The sequence below is a fragment of the Diabrotica virgifera genome, chromosome 9 (genome assembly GCF_917563875.1).
Source record: "Diabrotica virgifera virgifera chromosome 9, PGI_DIABVI_V3a".
NCBI classification, from domain to species: domain Eukaryota; kingdom Metazoa; phylum Arthropoda; class Insecta; order Coleoptera; family Chrysomelidae; genus Diabrotica; species Diabrotica virgifera.
The window spans coordinates 223,311,826-223,331,809 of record NC_065451.1 but is presented as its reverse complement, the minus strand read 5'-3'; the positions used below and the strand labels follow the sequence as shown (position 1 = coordinate 223,331,809).

Genomic DNA, 19,984 nt, shown 5'->3' with positions numbered 1-19,984 from the left:
TTGTTTAGAATTAATGTTTTTATCAACTGTTGCTGTCAAAATATAATAAAAAATTTCCACCCCCGAGATGGGGTGGCAAACACCCCCATAATAAAAGCGCCTTTCAGCATCATATAGATTTTGATCCTTGGAACATCCACTACTTATTCTCAAATTTTCATGCAAATCGATCCAATCTGTAAAAATTGAGGGGTGAAAAGCTTCGGTTCCTGGACTATTGAGTTTTCAAAAAAAAATTATGGAACAGTTTTTGCTTAGAATTAGGTTCTCTAGCGACTTCGGTGATAGTTTTAACCAAAAAAATTTTCACCCCTAAGAAGGGGTGGGAACAACCCCAAAATAAAAGCACACATCGGCATATTTTTAAGAACACGACTTTGAATTAGGAGATAAGAAGAGGCTAGTCCCAAAATTTTATTAAAATCCATGCAGTAGGATAGAATTCGGAGGTAATATCCTATTCTTGATCTCATTGACTGGCGTAACTTGCAAATTAGAGATCTCAGTTCGGTGCAGTCGAACAAATGAATTAAATATGAAACATCTCAACGTTGTCTTTACACTGGTTAATTGCAAATCAAGAATCTAACTTATTGCATTGAAAGTGCCCATGTTCCGAAAAAAGATTTCCAATACTTTATACAGGGTGTCCCAGACTAATTTATCCAGGCTATATTTCTTAAACGAATAGAGATTATCGAATGGGACAAAAACTGATCTATTACATTTGTAATACACTTTAATATGGCGTAGAAAAAAAATTATCCCCTAAATATTCATCCCTTAGTTACAACCCCTAACTTTATTTTTTTTAAATAGCACCCTGTAAGTTAGGGATGAATTTTTTCTACGCCATATTATTACAAATACAAATAAAATAGATCAGTTTTTGTCCCATTCGAAAATCTCTATTCTCTATAGCCTGGATAAATTAGTCTTAGGTAGGACACACAATTAACAAAAATAAACTGATAGTTTCTTGGTCATTTACGAACTGATTTTATTTTCAAAAAATGTGTTGAATAGACGATAAAATACCACATCCAAAACTATAAAAAAATATACAGGGTGCTATTAAAAAAATTAAAGTTAGGGGTTGTAACTAAGGGATGAATATTTAGGAGATGATTTTTTTGTACGCCATATTAAACTGTATTACAAGTATAATATATCACTTTTTGTCCCATTCGAAAATCTCTATTCGTTTAAGAGATATAGCGTGGCTAAGTTAGTCTGGGACACCCTGATGATGTTTCTTAGTATATCATAGCCAGTATTTCACATAAATAACTCAACACAGTACAATTCGCTAAAACTTCATCTTGCCAGTGGCCATTATATCGCACGTTTTCACATGCAACCTCCAATTCGCTTTAGAAATGAACCCTTTACCACATATACTACAACTATAGTTCCTTTCTCCCGTGTGAGTCTTTATATGGTACCTGTAAGGCGCGTTCTGCCCGAACGCTTTCCCGCAGTACATGCACTTGTACGGTTTCTCGCCCGTGTGAACCACCATATGCGACCGCAAGGTGTCGATGGCCCTGAACCGTTTGTGGCATACGGCGCACGGGTGCGGTTTGTCACCTGTGTGGATGCTGAGGTGTTTCGTGAGCTTGCTCTTGCTGGAAATTCTTTTGCCGCAGATGTCACAGACGACGGAGACATCTATGCCTAGTTCTCGATGGTTGGCGGAGATGTGTTTTCTCACACTGGAAGAGTATCTAAAAAATAGTCAATTACAGTAAACTAGTGATGATAGGCACTATTTAAATTAATTTATGAAATGTAAAGACCTAATAGGACAAATAAACAAGGCCGAAGTCTTGTCCGGATGTTTGAGAGATGCAGTCTGGAATAACCCATATATGAGAATGGACAGCAAAGTTAGAGTTTATAAAACTTGCATCAGACCTGTTATGACCTATGGTATTGAATCAAGAGAAGCCATCAATAAAACCAAAAGCATTCTACGAACAGCCCAAATGAAGACACTAAGAGCAATAGCAGGGAAGACAAGAAGGGATAGAATACGAAACAACGTCATCAGGAAACAATGTGGCGTGCAAGATGTAGTAAGATGGGGTAGGCAAAGACTACAAGAATAGTTGACTAAGAATGGCGATAGAAGGAAAACCAACTGGCAAGCGTACACCGGGGAGATCACCAAAAAGATGGAGAGATAGCTGGCAGTCACCTTTGAAGAAATACTTCAACGTCGGTATTAACAGATCGACAGATCTCCATCCATCCATCCATCCAATGGCACTACAGCCCAAATCGAGCTTTGGCTCCTTCAACAAGCTTCTTCAATCATTTCGATTTACCGCTGTTCTTTTCCATGAACGCGTTCCTAGGAAGTTCCTGGCACCCTCATCGACTTCGTCTTCCCATCTCTTTGTAGGTCTTCCAACAGGTCTTTTTCCCTGATTCTATTCTAACGGTGCCCTGCCCACCGTAATCTCTGCAGTTTAGTGTATTGTGCTAGAGTTGGTTCGCTATATTGCTCGTATATTTCTCTATTATACCTAATTCGCGTTGTTATTTTCACTTATTGGGCCCAGTATCCTACGTAATATTTTTCTTTCAAGCACATCTAATGCATTGGCAGATTTCTGTGTCACCACCCATGTTTCACAGCCATAACTTACTATGGGCCTGATTATTGCTTTATAGACCCGGAGTTTTGTTTCCGGTGTACGTCTCGCGATTTGAATATGTGGCCCATAGCGAAATAGGCTTTATTTGCCAGCACAAGCCTTCTAATTATTTCTGGTTCTTCTTGATTGCTTGCGACCAGATCCATTCCTAGGTACGTGAATCTATTCACATATTCTATATCGTCAATAAAGTGATCGACAGATCTACAAAACGTAAAAGAAGAAGAAGATAAAATATAAAGCACGGTCAATATTCAAGAGACTGACAATTCAGCTGTCAAAGTAGGAGAGAGATAACAGAGAAGTGACGAGCAAAGTCCTGCAATCAAACCCTCAACACAGTAATTGTAGCTTCCGAAGAATTTATGAATATTATGAGAATACTGGATATTATGGAGATATATAAAGGCCAATAGACTCAGATGGGCAGGGCATGTGATACGCAGTAACGACAATCGTCTCATAAACAATGTGTTCTGGGAAAGTCCAGATGGAAGAATGTCTATAGTCCGGCCTAGAAAAAGGTGGAAATATGCAGACAAAGAAGATCTGGAGAAGATGGGAGTGAGACAATGAGAATTAGTGGCACAGGATCGACAAACATGAAAGGCAATAGTAAACGCGGCAAAGACTCACGAAGAGTTGTGACACCATTGATGATGATGGATATGGAGGTAAAGGTGACGTGAAAAGGAAAGCAAGTATGAGACCAGATAGTAAAGTGGATGAAGTTAAATGATAAGTATTAGGCAAAAGAGTTTAAGAGTAGAGTGCTGGAAGAGCTTGATGAAAAAGATACGGTTAATGACTGATTGGAACCCAACAGGAAAAGTGTGGTACGAGAGGGACAGGAAGTGCTAGGAAAAACTAGTGCTGGTATAGGGCCTCCTAGTAACAAAAAATCTGGGTGTTAGGAAGAAGAATACTCGTATACTCGATGTCACCTCGATACAAGAACCCCTAGATATATACAAGATCCACATAAAAGATCCATCCAATGTTACATGAGTGTTTAGCTGGACGAAAGGAAAGAGATCAGTGAGATATATAAAAAAAACTCATCTGTTTGGGATACGTAGCAAGAATCTCTAAGACAGATAGATACAAAAAATATTCTAGTAGATAGTACAGGAAATATCCAGAATCATTCAAAGATGATCTACAAAGAGTAGGTTTTGCAAACTGCAGCTACCTTGGACAGAAGTAATTGGAGAAATGCAGTAGAAAATCTCCAAACTAACGAGGTGTGAATTTAGGTACAACGAGAATAGACACACATTCTTCAGCAATGGATTTAAGCTATTAGAAGAAGGAAAATGTACTAAATATCGGACAAGTAGTTTTAGTCCCCATTAAGAGAACAGTTAGACAAGGAGACGTAATATCGTCCAAGATTTTTAACCTAGCCCTAGAAGACGTCTTCAAAACTACAAATTGATCAACATATAGCATTAACGTTAATGGCAACAAGTTAAATCACCTCAGATTCGATGACGACATCGTGATTATAGCGAGAAGATTGATTCGAGGAACTACAAATTATAATGGAGAATTTCACAGGCAGTTCCAAATACGTCGGCCTAAAATGAATATGACAAAAACAAAAACAATGACAAACACAGACTATAAATCGCAGTGAGATAGAACAAGTCCAGGAATATATCTACTAGTGATGTAACGAATATTCTTATTCGCATTCGCATTCGCCAATATCCGCATCTTTTTGCATATTCGCATTCGCGTTCGCATTCGCAAAATTTGTGCGAATGTTTTGCGAATATGAATATGAGAGAAAAAATAATTTGAAAATAACGTTAGATTAATACCTCGACACCGTAAGGTACAAGAGGACGGCTTAAGCTAAGCGTTAGATGGTTAGATTAATAAAATCAAAATCTATTTTCTTTCTCACCTTTTTTTATTAAAAAAAGGTAACTTAACCTCGTATAATCATATTCTCAGCCTTCACGTTGTTTTATTATTTGGTATAATTAGTGTAACCAACTAGTCCGAAAAATCCGGGACATGGCCCGAATTATGAAGTCGTGTCCCGGCGTCCCGGACAAGGTTTCCGGGCCATCCGAATTTTCAACGCTTTGGTAAAATTTTATTTTGAAATTTTGAATACGTTATTTTTTCCAAAAATTCACATTAATGGATTGATTTTTAGGGGTCTTCTTCTTATTTTTAAGAAAATTTAATCGTTCGATTGAAGGTAATATAATAGTAAGAAGTAATTAACATAAAAATCTTCCGAAGCTGTTTTCTTGTGGCATGTTTGCAATTACATTTTTGATGGCATTACGCCACAACTGGTTATAATGATAATTACATTTTTATATTAACCTAAGGTTATATTTACATGAAAATGCGACATCAGTTGATGTTCTAACTTTTCCTTTTTTGAGAAAGATTTCCGGATTGGAAGTCAAAACGTCAAAAAAATGGTCCGATTTTCATTGAAAAGTCCCGGATTTCAGGTATTTTTTTCAGCCTTGTCCCGAATTCGACTGAATTGGAGTTGGTCACACTAGGTATAATGTAATAAAGCTTAAGATTCAGATTGATTTACACTAAATATCAATTAACTTCTCATTATAAATTTAGAAAACATTTTAAAAATAGAAACAAATTAAAAAAAAACTGAACATTCGCATTCGCATCCGCATTCGCGAATGTCGTTATTAGATATTCGTATTCGCATTCGTATTCGCGAATGTTCAAAAAACGACATTCGTTACATCACTAATATCTACCTAGGCCAAATTCTGAAACTAGACAAAGAGGACCAAAGTCCGGAAATCACTAGAAGAGTAAAACAAGCGTGAGCTGGTGAACCAGCGTGAATAAGCCCTAAGGTGAACTCTAGGCTGGTATGGGAATGTCGACAAGAACTTGACAGACTGGCACAACATAACAGTGCTATACTGGTATGGGTTTCAGGTCATCGGGGCATATACGGCAATGAAAGAGCTGATGCACTTGCCAAGAGAGCATCAGCTACAAAATACCTGGCTCCAGAGCCGGCCGTGGGAGTGCCAAAAAGCACCGCCCGTGAACGAAAACAAGCCTGGATCCGAAGCCAACACAACTCACACTGGGAGAGTGTACCCGGTCAAACACATGGCAATGTATATCGGACGGACATGTGCTAGTAGGGCTGAGTTACTGCTGAAAACAAGCAGGAATCAGCTCAGAGTCATAACAGGTTTCTTCACTGGACATGCGCCAGTTAAGGGTCACCTGCATACAATGGGGCTGTTTCACGGAGACTTGAGCTGCAGACTCTGTAACAGAGAACCTGAAACAGTCAACCATATTTTGCATGACTGTGAGGCATTGGATCGGAGGCGGCAAACACTTTTCGGAGACATCGAAGTGACTCCAAATATATATGACACCCACTCACTAGACCTATACAGCTGGTACAGGGTTCCAGAATTCTGGAATGGGCTTCATAAACGAATGGAAGATGTACAATAAGCCAAGTGGCTGCAATACAACCGGTTCATAACAGACGGCTTTCAGGAAAAAAAAAGACCAGCGTGGGAAGGATTTAGAAAACTTGGTTGCATGCTTAAGAACCGCAAAGTACCCCAATACTTGAGGAGCAAAGTGTTCAACTAGTGCATTCTTCCTATCATGAGATATGGTTGTCAAACCTGGATAAACAAGACAAATATGAATAAACTAGCCACAACAGAAAGGGTAATGGAAAGAGCAATACTTGGCATACAACTGTTAGATAAAAAGAGGAACGACTGGGTAAGATCACAAACAAAAGTCAAGGATATGAAAACAAAAATTGTTAAACTCAAATGGAGCTTCGCAGGCCCACATTGCTAGACAAAAAGACAAACGTTGGACCCCAATACAACAACCCAATATAATATTGGATACCTAACGAAGGTAAACGACCAAGAGGAAGATCAATGATGAGATAGGTAGATGATATACAGGGTGATCAACTTCTGTGACAAAGTCCAATATATCTGTTATTATATAATATATGAAAAAAGTTGTTAATAAAAGTTATAGACACCTTCAATGTACACATTTTGAAATTAGTCAGAAATATACAGGGTCATCCATAACACGGTGCCAAACCAAAGTTATGTTTTTTTAAATAGAACACCCTATATTTTATTCAAAATCTGGTTCTCTACATTTTTCTGATTAAAAAGATATACCACTTGTCTAGGGTTATACCGAGCGTTTGAAAGTTATGAGCACTTTTATTAAAAAATCATACTGATTTGATCGCCCGGTATGTTTCTAACGGTGTAATATAAACTAGTGTTGTGACTACTTTTGACTGTCAATAATAAAGTAGTTTTGCAACAATGTACATTTTTTTTTATAATTACACAAATTGTATACAGGGTAAGTCAAAATGTAAATAAAAGATTTCCTTCATTTTTTTAAATGGAACACCCTGTATTTTATATTATCACCGAAAATCTCTATCAATATACTTACATATCTTAAATATTCCCTATACCTAAAGTTATTAGTTTTCGAGATATTTTAGTTTTATTGTTGATAACAACATGTATTACTTAGTCATTAATAACAATACTTTAATTTATCAAGAAAACTAAATTAAATAAAAATATGTTCAAGGTGCTTCTTATATTTCTTATAAAAGTTGTTCAAAGTGACCTCCCATAACGTCTACACAGCCTGGAGACGAGTTTAGAAAGACCTACTGACGTTTGTAAGCATTTGTTATGTGACACTTTGAAAGGCGTTTTTAATCCTTATTTTCACATCGTCAGCTGTTGTTGGAGATGTCCTAAACACTACGTCTTTAATATAACACCAGAAAAATAAGTCAACTTTGTTCAATTCTGGTGATCTGGGTGGCCAATGAACTGGCCCATCTCTTCCTATCCATCTTTCAGGAAATAATTCATCGAGTTCACCGTTGACAAGTGCGTTATAGTGAGCAGGGGCTGCAGGGTATTAAAGACGTAGTGTATAGGACACCTCCAACAACAGTTGACGATATAAAAATAAGGAGTAAAAACGCCTTTCAAAGTGTCACATAACAAAAATGCTTACAAACGCGAGTAGGTCTTTCGAAACTCGTCTCCAGGCTGTGTAGACGTTATGGGAGGTCACTTTGAACAGTTTTTATAAGAAATATAAGAAGTACGTTGAACATATTTCTATTTCATTTAGTTTTCTTGATAAATTAAAGTATTGTTTAAGTATTGTTATTTAAGTATTGTGTAAAACTAATAACTTTAGGTATAGGGAATATTTAAAAGATATGCAAGTATACTGATAGTACTTTTCGATGGTAATATAAAATACAGAGTGTTCCATTTAAAAATATGAAGAAAATCTTGTATTTACAGTTTGACTTACCCTGTATACAATTTGTGTAGTTATAAAAAAACTGTATATTTTTGCAAAACTACTTTAATATTGACAGTCAAAAGCAGTAAAAACATTAAGTTATATTACACCGTTAGAAACATACAGGGCGATCATATCAGTATGGTTTTTTAATAAAAGTGCTCATAACTTTCAAACGCTAGGTATAACCTTAGACAAGTGTTATATCTTTTTAATCAGAAAAATGTAGAGAAATGTGTACATTGAAGGTGTCTATAACTTTTATTAACAACTTTTTTTCATATATTGTATAATAACAGATATATTGGACTTTGTCACAGAAATTGATCACCCTGTATAAAGAACAGCCGAAAGAAATTGGTCAGGATAAAGATCAATGGAAGGAATTGGGAGAGGCCTATGTTCAAACACGAAGAAGAAAGAAAAAAGAAAGAAGAGAGTTTTAGTCATAAGTATCTATCTATAAGCTTTATTACATCTCGGACTCAGGATAGAGATCGATGGAAGGAGTTAGGAGATATCTATGCCCAAACACGATCTAGACAGAAGAAAGAAAAAAGAGAGTTTTAGTCATAAGTACCTACCTATAAGCCTTATTACATATCGGACAGTAATGCCTCTGGTCCAACATTTCGTCAGTATGGACAATCTTCATGTGCGTCTTCAAAGACTGGCTTTGCAAACTTTTCCCGCAAATCTCGCATTGTACTTTATTATTATCCATATGTCTTTCCCCATGTTTGTAAGCCGAATGCCTTTTCTTAAATATCTTCTCGCAAACCATACATTTAAATACACTATGTTGGATCATATGAGCCTTTATCTGCTTCTTTACATCTGTCTTGTAGTCGCAGAAATGACAGACGTATTGACCGTCGTCGTTATGTTCAGAGGAATGATAGGCATATTCTCGGTTCGTCTGGAAAGACTCTTTACATACAGGACAGACCAATGGAGTTGGAAGTTCGTCTAAGTTTACTATGAAAGGATTGCTATCTTTTTGTAACAGTCTTTGTATCTCCCTTAAAGACGGCTTTTTCGGCTTCTTTTCCCGTTTCTTTCGCTCCTTTTTAACCTTAATGTCTTTAATGTCTTTTTCGTCGTCGTCTTCGTCTTCTTCTTTTATTACGTAGTCGGCGTCGTTTTCTTTAGAGACTTTCTTTTTTCGTTTTCTTATTGGTTTTTCTAGTTTAATGTTTCGTTTTTCGTCTTTTGCTAGTTTCCTACAAAATACTTTATTTAATAACAAAAAAAAATAAAAGAACCTGTACAAAAATTGTCTAAAAATAATATAAATTGGAGTTATTTGTAGACACAGTATATACTTGAGGAAGATCATCTGTGAGAGATGGCAACGAGGAGTGAAGGTGAAGGGGTCACGTGTACATCTGCTTCTACATCGCTTTTGATAATTTTTGCCACAGTTGCAGGTGACGATCAATAAACTTCGAATTCAATGTATCATTGCAATACACCAGTCGCCTATAACTATACTAAACCTACACTACATAAAATATCTACAGTCCGTCTAATTTACTTACCGTTGCACGTCATTATCTACGCCAGAGATCCAAGTTGACACAGTTGCCAAAGTATAAAAAAATCCAGAATCCATTTTAAATCAAATATATCACATAATTATTGTAAACGTGGATTATACAACAAAACAAATTAATATTAAATGTAAATAAATAAAAACTTTAGAAATAGAGAACAAGAATTAAGTTATAACCTTACGTTAAAGTAAATAATAAAAACAGTAAATATAATAAAACAAATAGTTATAGTAAAGAATATAAACAAATATTGTCCTTTTCATGATCATTTTTCAGTGCGTAACAAATGGTAGGAAAAAGGGTAAGTCCGTGATAATACACATTTATGACATTTATTCTAACATGACATTTTAGTTAAATCTGACAGTTGTCACATTTTATTTTCAATTTGGAATAAAAACAAATCAGATGTGTTTCTTGCATTTATAAAATGGTATTTTCTTTGATTTTTATAGTCTTATAAATTATACAGATTATATTTGTAATATTATTATCTAATTAAAAAAAAATTATTTGTTTATTATGGCGCCATCTATCGACAACTAGAATAACTAGAATAAATGTTATAAAAATGTCACCGACGAAATGTAATCACCGACGTGCCTTTTTTTCTGTCACATACAATTTAATGCGTTAGAAAGAAATCGAAAAACTGTGACGCACTGAAAGATGATCATGAGAAATACTGTATGAAGTGTCATCACCGCAACTGTCAAATAAATGTTACCAATTTATTCTAAAATGTCACCTTCGTTCGATTACAGTTACAGTGTGATCCGAGCAAATGTGCTTCATAAAAACGCCTTATAATCCATTTATACAAATTAAATGAAACATATTGTTGTGTATTTCTTTAGGTTAACATTAATAGAATTCTTCAAATATTATTTCTATGCGTATATAATAAAATATGTCTAGTGACTGTAATTCCAGTGTACTAGGCAAAATGATTCTAAAAAAAGAACACACCTACCGTCTAATTATTTCGTGTTGATATCATGTGACGTCACAGGCTATGACGCGGATGACGTGCAACGGTAAGTAAATTAGACGAAGTATATGTATCTCTTGGAATATATTACCTAATTCAACTTCCAAGGGCCGGTACTTTCTGTCCCGATTAAACCCCGGTTAGAAGAATTTTGTCATGCAAAATTCCTCTAACCGGGGTGCATATTTACAGATGCTAGCGTGTGTAGACACCAGGGTGTTGAAATCAGTTACGGTTTGGAAATACAGTACATTTACAGATGCTAGCGCGTGTTGACACCACGGTGTTGAAATCGGTTAGGGTTTGCAAAAACAGTACGTTTACAGATGCTAGCGTGTGTTGACACTAGGGTGTTGAAATCAGTTAGGGTTTGGAAAAACAGTACATTTACAAATACTAACAGATTTGGACACCAGAGTGTTGAAAGCAGCTAGCTTTTTTAGTGGTTATACATGCATATGCTAACGGATCTTGACATTGATTTTATATACCTACTGCTGTGGAAAAATATTTAAGTGATTTAGGTATTAATAAATAATTAAACGTTGTTGGGATATAAACAATAATATATTAACACAAAAGAACAACTTAAAAAATAATGTTGTTCTGAAGCTATTTCCTTGTGGCATTTTTATACTTAACTATTTAGATGGGAAAAAAGCCACAACTAAATTGAAAAAAATAATTTTATTAACGTTTCGACGCCCAAATCGGGTGTCATTGTTAAAATACAAAATATTACTAAATTAAACAAAAATGTTGTTGCTTAGTAAAAAATTCTTCTAATATTTGAAGACCTAAGTGAAAAAGGAGGTATGTTACAAAGCCTACCTTTTTAGATATGGGCAGTTAAAGTTTTTATTCCTCTACTTTTATCATGAAAATATTGTTTGTGTTATTTGGTTTTATTTATATTGCTATAAGCATTCCTTTACATATAATGTTGATAATTTGTTTTGATTTTTAGTATTTTTTCTAAAAATAAATAAAAACTGTACATACCGCCTTCCTCCATTAATTTTAGTTTATATAACTATTATCCTTTATCTGAATGAAGGAGGGGGGTATGTGGCATGAAATAATGCTCTATATTCAGTTTTACAGAAATTTATGTAATTGAACACAAAATAATCTTCTTCTTCATGTTGCTATGTTCATGTTGGCTATCAAACTGGCTATAGTAATTTTGTTAATGGCAGCTCGGTAAAGGGATGCAGAGGATCTGTTAAACCATTCTTACAGGTGTCTAAGCCATGACGGTCTGCGACCTGGCCTTTCTTCTTCGACCTGGCGTTTCTTCTTACGTCTACCTTGCCTTTTTTACTAATAGCTACCCTAGCATTAGCTACATTTATAAAAAAAATGTAAACAAATTTAAAAAATCAATTTTTTCAGCCTGTGTACATTATTTTAGGTTCTTTTGATCATTGTAAACAAAAAAGGTATTTTGTAATTTTTCTCTAAAGTTAATAGTTTTCGAGTTATAAACAATTTAAACCTGAAAAAGACGAAAAATATTTCATACCTCCTTCTTCCATTCAAGAATTGTATTCTACATGTTACATAGAACAGACTAGAATCCACTAGTTCATCCACTAGAATATCTCTTATTAAGCTTTTTAGAGGTACAGTAAAAGTGGCATAATATGATAGTTTATAGCAGTTGGATTTCCCGCTATAATGTTTTGTTAATAGCATTCATTAATTTTACATCCTAGTTCCCAAAAAGAACATCTATTTTTCCAATTTATTAATGCTATATCCCGTCCTAAATATTTTAAAGCCCGCCCTGCTTCTGAGTATTACAGATCATTGCGCAACATTGAATAATGTTAGAAAGTACCGTAATCCCCTTCAAACTATGTTTGGACTCGTCCAAAATACCGTACTTCCTTTGAAAAGAATAATGGTTTTGTCCCAATCTTGCAACGTTGTAGCATTAAGGGCGAAAATCGCTTTTTTAAATGCGCAACAAGTGCTCGGTGACTGCTATTGAAATACTTGGGAAAACGTCAGGAAAAAAGTTTGAGGATAAAGAGACTTGGTGGTGGTCAAACGAAGTACAAGGAAAAATAAAAGAGAAGAGAAAATTATATAAAAAGTGGCAAGAAACCAGATCCGACACAGATCTTCAAAACTATATGGTGGCGAAAAAGGAAGCGAAAGTAGCAGTAGCAAAAGCCAAAGCAGAAGCGTATTCAAACCTATATGATCAACTTGATACCAGGGAAGGCGAAACGAAGATATATAAAATAGCCAAACAGAGAGCAAGGAAAGCAAAAGATTTTAATCAGATTAGATGTATCCGAGATGAAAATAATAAAATACTAGTTCACGAAAGGGAAGTCAAAAAGAGATGGAGAAAGTACTTTGACAGCTTATTAAATGAAGAATTTGACAGACAGCCTGTAGAGTCAACGGAGACAGTAGCAGCAATGGTCACCAAAATAACCAACGAGGAAGTGGCTCAAGCGCTTCAAAAAATAAAGAAAGGAAAAGCGGTAGGACCAGATGATATTCCTGGGGAAGTATGGAGAGCATTGGGAGAGACAGGAACAAGGTGGCTAGCAGGTCTATTTAATAGAATTATGGAAGTCGGACAAATGCCAGACGAATGGAGAAGCAGTATACTGGTACCTGTTTACAAAAACAAGGGAGATATACAACAATGTACAAACTACAGGGCTATAAAACTGCTTAGCCACACCATGAAAATATGGGAAAGAGTAATTGACAGACGGATACGTGAAGAGACCGAAATATCCGAGAATCAATTTGGCTTTATGCAGGGTAGATCAACAACAGATGCAATTTTCATTATAAGGCAGTTGATGGAAAAATACAGGAGTAAAGAAACAAACGCTCATATGGTATTCATTGATCTTGAGAAAGCATATGATAGAGTTCCTCGAGAGATTCTGTGGTGGGCACTCAATAAGAAAGGAGTCCCTGGTGAATATGTAAAGATTGTGAGGGATATGTATGAGGGAGTAACGACTAGTGTTAGGACAGGTGTGGGAGAGACTGATAAATTTCATGTGAAAGTAGGATTGCACCAAGGCTCTGTGCTTAGTCCGTATTTATTCTCATTAGTTTTGGACCAGATAACAGCGAAACTACAGGGTAACATTCCATGGTGCTTAATGTATGCTGATGATGTCGTGTTAGTAGGAAATAGTGAAAGAGACTTAGAACAAAAACTGGAACAGTGGAGACAAGCTCTGGAGGAAAAAGGTTTAAAACTTAGTAGGACAAAAACAGAGTATTTGGAATGTTCATTTAAAGATGGAGCTACTACAAATAAAATGGTATCTTTGGATGGTGAAATGATTGTGAAAAGCAATAGTTTTAAGTACCTAGGATCGGTATTACAGAGTAATGGAGAAATAGATGGAGATGCATGCAGTAGAATTAGGGCTGGATGGATGAAGTGGAAAGAAGCGAGTGGTGTGTTGTGTGACAGAAAAATTCCAATGAAGCTGAAGGGAAAATTCTATAAAACAGCCATAAGACCGGCTATGATGTACGGAACTGAATGTTGGGCAGTGAAAAAGAAAGAGGAACAACGAATGCATGTGGCGGAAATGAGAATGCTTAGATGGATGAGTGGAGTGACAAAGAAGGATAAAATTAGAAATGAGTATATTAGGGGAAGTCTAGGTGTGGCACCAATTGATGCCAAAATGAGAGAGCATAGGTTAAGATGGTTCGGTCATGTTCAACGTCGAGACGTTAATCACCCAATACGAAGAATAGCTGAAGTGCAGATTCCTGGAAGGAGTAGGAGAGGAAGACCAAAGAAGACCTGGGGGGAGGCGATAAGGCAGGACATGTTGGTAAAGGGGATTAACATTGATATGACCCAAGACAGAATTGTGTGGAGAAATGCAATTAGGGAAGCCGACCCCGCATAGGGATAAGGCAAAGAGAATGATGATGAACAAGTGCTCGGTGTGAGTACTTCGCCGCCGAGAAGAGTCAGTTCTACAAGTACGTTTGGAATGTAAAGACATTTCCGTGGAATTCCAGGTGCCACACCTGCCGGTTTGAATTTGTATGTTGTCGCTAAGTTTAATCAAGAGAATGGTTTGGTCTATTGTTCTGTGACCATAGAAGAACCCCGTGCAAGGTTCCACTCCATAATATTGGATTTTTACAGTGGAAATCGGGTATATACGCAGTAACATGTTGCGGCGACGTAGTTTGAGCCGGTATGGTGGTGGTTGTTATTCTTCTAAAGCCCTAGTTGTTAGCCTTGGATGGTTAATATCCCCTATCGAAGTCCTGTAGAGATGGTTTAAGTTCCCGTTCAAGTATATGTTCCTGTATTCAAGTTGTACCTGTTGTCTCCCCTGCACCCCGTGTCAAGGACACCGAAGTCTCTTTGTCTGATGAAGAACCCCTTTCCCCCCGTGTAGTGATTGAAGTGTGACGATGGAATTTTGTTAAAATAAAAAGGTATGAGACGTTTTTTAATTTTGTAAAAATTCCAAATGGATATAAAGTTTGTTGGTAAAGAGTTTAAAAATAATAAGTTTTTAATAATAGTTTGCTTTTGCTTTCATAATGGTAAATGACAGTGACTTTGACATTTGACAGCTACGTCAAATCTTATGTTGACATACACTGTCCAACAAGTTCTTTTGTAATGTAAAATCATGTGAAATAATAATTAATATTTGAGAGTGTTTTAAGTCTAAACCAGGTTAAAACCTTTGTAATATCAAAGTTAAAGTTTTGTAAATTAGTAGTTGTAATAACTTCATATTAAAGAAAGTATTTTTTATAGTAAAAATAAAGTTTAAAGTTTTAAATAAACGTTTTTGAAAATGTACCTTTTCTTTCTGTAACCTTTTTGGAGAAATATTAACCAGATGTCTAATGCAACTGTGTAAGTTTTAGTATAGAAGAAAAGAAAATGGCATAGAAGCCAGTGTTGAGAAAATGATTGCCCAGTTTAACCCCAAAGAGGAATCTATGATGAATGTCCCCCAATTGGTACCCGTAAGTAAGGAATATGTCCAGTAAGTACCCATATGTGAACCAGAGGATTTATTTCGAACGGCGTCCTTTTTTTTAAATAGTAGAAAGATCCTCTAGTCTGAGTAAGTACCCTTTTGTATTTGATTATGGTAGTTAGTCTTCTTAACACCCCTCTCCCCTTCCCTAACGAATCTGCGACCTAGGCACCGCACAACCATTGAGCTGCCATCTTGCAACACGAGGCTTTATGTGTCTGTTCCTTCTACTAGCCCCATTTCGACCCCCCCAGTATTTTTATAGTTAGTTCTTTCCTTGTCACCATTAGAGCAGACATGTAAAACGCTTCAAGTTAAGTTACGCTTCAAGTTAAGTTACATACCACCTTCATTCACTAAGAAACTGAAAATTTTAGAAAATGTTACATACCTCCTTCTTCCACTTAGGTCTCCAATTTATTTAATTTGACTCATTTATATTGGAAATTCAGACATATATTATACATTTTAAAGTATTTTTTACTAAGCAAGAACATTTTTGTTTAATTTAGTAGTATGTTGTATTTTAACAATGACTCCCGATTTGGGCATCGAAACGTTAATAAAATTATTTTTTCAATTTAATTGTGGCTTATTTCCCATCTAAATAGTTAATTATAAAAATGTCACAAGAAAATAGCTTCAGAACAACATTATTTTTTATGTTGTTCTTTTGTGTTATTTGTAAATGTACTGTTTTTCCAAACCCTAATTAATTTCAACACCCTAGTGTGAACACACGCTAGCATCTGTAAACATACTGTTTTTCCAAACCCTAACCGATTTCAACACCGTAGTGTCAACACGCGTTAGCATTTGTAAATGTACTGTTTTTCCAAACCCTAACTGATTTCAACACCGTAGTGTCAACACGCGCTAGCATCTGTAAATGTACTGTTTTTCCAAACCCTAACTGATTTCAACACCCTGGTGTCTACACACGCTAGCATCTGTAAATATGCAACCGGGGTTTAATCGGGACACAGAGTACCGGCCCTAAATCTTCTAAAGAAAAACGGTTTTTTACACTTTAATCTCTATTTGGAAAAGTATTTAGTAAATATTTTATTTGAACGTTCTTCCTCTTATTTTAGATTTAATATTCTATATTTTGAACATAATATAAATGATCTGGTTTAATTATATGTACACATTTTGAAAGAGGTAGTGGTTGAATGCTCGAATATATGAAATTTACGGAAATAAAAGGCAGATATCGAGCACTGAGCTTATTAAATCTTGCGCAAGTATACTTTAGCTCCTAGATCATCTTCAGGGGCATCTGAAATACCTAAGCCAAGAAAAAACGCCATTGTAAAACTCGAAGATGATGTGTAATAAAAAATTCAATAACGTTTACAATCTCTCAATTTTTTAAAACTTTCATATTTTTAAATTCTCGTGAACTGACTTGTTCATAATTGCTTTTAATCAGAGAAACACTTGTCCCTAAAGGCACAAAGGCTTTACGTAAAGAGCTCGTCTTGAGTTAAGCACCGGAGAGTCCTGCCTTACCGTCGTGATGCCAAGCGACCTCGATGCTGAATACCCGCCAATGAACATATTTCAACACAAGTGGTAAGTGTTTTCTTTATACACAAGAAAATTTATACTTGTCAAATTGTTTCTTTCATATTTAATACGATACTAATTTCATTTTGACCAACTTTATTCAATCTCAATTTCAATAAATAGGTACACAAGTACTGTACAACAGTATAATTTTGCTATCATAACAATATCATCTAAATAGGCATAAATGTGAATGTACAAAAAAGTGCGTATAGCTACTCAGACAAAACGCTATAAAACATACTATGCTAATACAGTCTTAAAACATAAATGCATGAGCTTAATTTGGTAAAATTATAATATAAGTAGACCGGAAATAAAAATTTTCATCTCATTCAAATCATCAAGATATACTAAAAAATTACATTACAAGGTATACATATATATCACAAAAGAATCTCAAAAATTTACAATATAATTAAATAAATAAAGAAATGTCATAATTAGAGCACAGATACTATCCCGGTCTATTAGGTCTGGATCCCGCGTATGAAAAAAAAGTTGATTAATAGCAAGCTGAAAATTTGTTAATAGCTTGAGAGTGTCTAGTCGGACAAACTTTGATATATGGGAACACTGGAACAGGGGAAGTTTTAATTGTGGAACAGGTTAAAAATTTGGAACGGTCAGACCACGAAAACGTCACATGCATTTTGTCCGACAAAACTTCCAATTGATTTGTTACCCTTTCATTAAACTCTCGTGGAAAAATCAGACTGCTATTTATCACCTGTCATAATTCCTGTCATTTGACATTTTCTACGTGTTCCACTCATTATAATGCCCATTTGGTGATAAATAGCAGCCTGATTTTTGCATGAGAGTTTAATGAAAGGGTAACAAATCAATTGGAAGTTCTGTCTGACAAAATACATGTGCCGTTTTCGTGGTCTGACCGTTCCAAATTTTTAACCTGTTCCACAATTAAAACTTCCTCTGTTCCAGTGTTCCCATATATCAAAGTTTGTTCGACTAGACACCCTTAAGCTATTAACAAATTTTCAGCTTGCTATTAATCAACTTTTTTGACATACGCGGGATCCAGACCTATATAGGAATAATCACAAAAATAATCTCAAAAAATAAAAAAAAAATCTTATGGCAATTTAGATGTTTCGGTTTTATACTCTTAAACCGCGATCTAACGGCGCGTGGAGTGCCAGTCCTCGCACCAAACTTGCCAGTTCACACGCCGTCAAAGTTTGGCGCGTCCAAATGTGGTCGAGCCATTTTGACGCGCTTTTAGTCTGTTGTATCCAAGCACATCGATGCATGAATTCATGGGCGAACCACTCTGGTTTGAACACTTCATCGGTACCACTACCCATTTTTGAGAATGCTTTTACTTTCTGCAATAATTTTTACAAAGGTTACCATCAACGTCTTATGTTTCTTTTTTTAGATCTGCTATTGAATATTTCACACCCATTTGCTCTTAAGTTCGCTTCCAGTCTTCACTAATTAAATTTCTATTTCTATGGTTTGGACCCCGTGAGTTTCCATTATTTAATAATGGACTCGGCTTCATATAAGGATAAAATTCTAACACCACTTCGTTCGACCACTCCATAGTGAAAGTAACAAGACAATTACAGTATCAGCCCCTAACCGTATCGAAGGGAAAATGCCTGTTGCGCGCCAGCACCACATCAACTGAACAACATTGGATCCTGTTTTTACACCTGTGTAACACAGCCGATACCAGTGAAAAGAGGCATACGTCAAGAAGACTTATTGAGCCCGCTGCTGTTAACCTCATCATGGATGAAATTATTCATAAATTCAAAAACCTGAGTATAGGGTACAGAATGGGTGAAGAAATTATCTCTATAGTATGCTATGCAGATGCCATACTTATTGCAGAGAGTGAAGATGACCTTCAGAGAGTTTTATATAAATTTAATATAATAGCAAAAAGTTCAACAAGATAATATGACCAAAAAAAAAAAACAAAAATTATGGTAATCTCTAAACATCCAATAAGGTGCAAGCTGGAAGTGGACAGCAAAATAATCCAGCAAGAAGAAAGTATCAGCTACTTGGGAGTACTAATGCACAGTTATGGAGATACAGATGCGGAAGTTGCCAAACAAATAAACAAAGCCAACAGAATAGCAGGATGTCTTAAACACACCATCTGGCGCAACACTCATCTACGGACAGAAACAAAGGCCAATATTTATAGGACAGTAGTTAGGCGAATTATGACTTACACTGCAGAAACAAGACCTGATACCACCAAGACAAAATGACTAATGGAAACGTGTGAAATGGGACAGACAACGTAGCACAGACCTCAGGCAAAGCTGTAATATAGAGAACATAAATGACTAGACACTGAATAGAAAAAAAGAATGGAATAGCCATCTAAGCAGAATGGGAGAACGAAGAGAAGGTAGGTAAACATAGCACGAGACAGGCCACCAAACGGCCGAAGGAGTATAGGAAGGCCAAGGAAGAGATGTGGTGACAACCTGGATATCTGATGAAAAGGCATCCGAGCCTATTAAGGAAGCAGGAAGAGGAAAGTCTGGAAACATGTCAAACTAAACCTAATTGTCAGGCTCAGTTTTCAACCGAACTGAAACATGTTGCAATCAATCAATCAATCAATAATCTTTATTTCATCTGACTTTTAAAAGTATTGAAATGCGTCATATACAATCTATCAGTAAAAAACTATACGTACATAAAAACAATGCATACCCTTCATTTTTCTTCAGCTTCTTCTTCTTCTTATGCAATCCACTAATGGATGTTCGCGATCACGTTTGACCATTTTTCTCTATCCCTTGCAGTATGTATTAGCTCTCCTATGTT

The 19,984-nt window shown here is 35.8% G+C and overlaps 1 protein-coding gene across 1 annotated transcript; it reads right to left on the bottom strand.

Annotated features, from left to right (window-relative positions):
• Positions 1-570: 570 nt before the first annotated feature.
• Positions 571-10,751, bottom strand: LOC114325025 (zinc finger protein 70-like). Its single transcript, XM_028272949.2, has 2 exons — positions 8,612-10,751; positions 571-1,727 (listed from the first exon to the last, which is right to left on the bottom strand). Exons 1-2 carry the CDS (start codon positions 9,364-9,366, stop codon positions 1,310-1,312), a joined length of 1,173 nt encoding a protein of 390 aa, XP_028128750.2. The 5' UTR covers positions 9,367-10,751; the 3' UTR covers positions 571-1,309.
• Between the last annotated feature and the right edge of the window lie 9,233 nt (positions 10,752-19,984).

Bases quoted from the DNA above. Each gene is read 5' to 3' on its own strand.
- LOC114325025 (XM_028272949.2), bottom strand. From the start codon at position 9,366: ATGATCTTCCTCAAGTATATACTGTGTCTACAAATAACTCCAATTTAT. The intron at 1,728-8,611 runs GTAGGTACTTAT...ACTATTTTTTAG, and splicing joins ATATGTAATAAGGCTTATAG to ATACTCTTCCAGTGTGAGAA.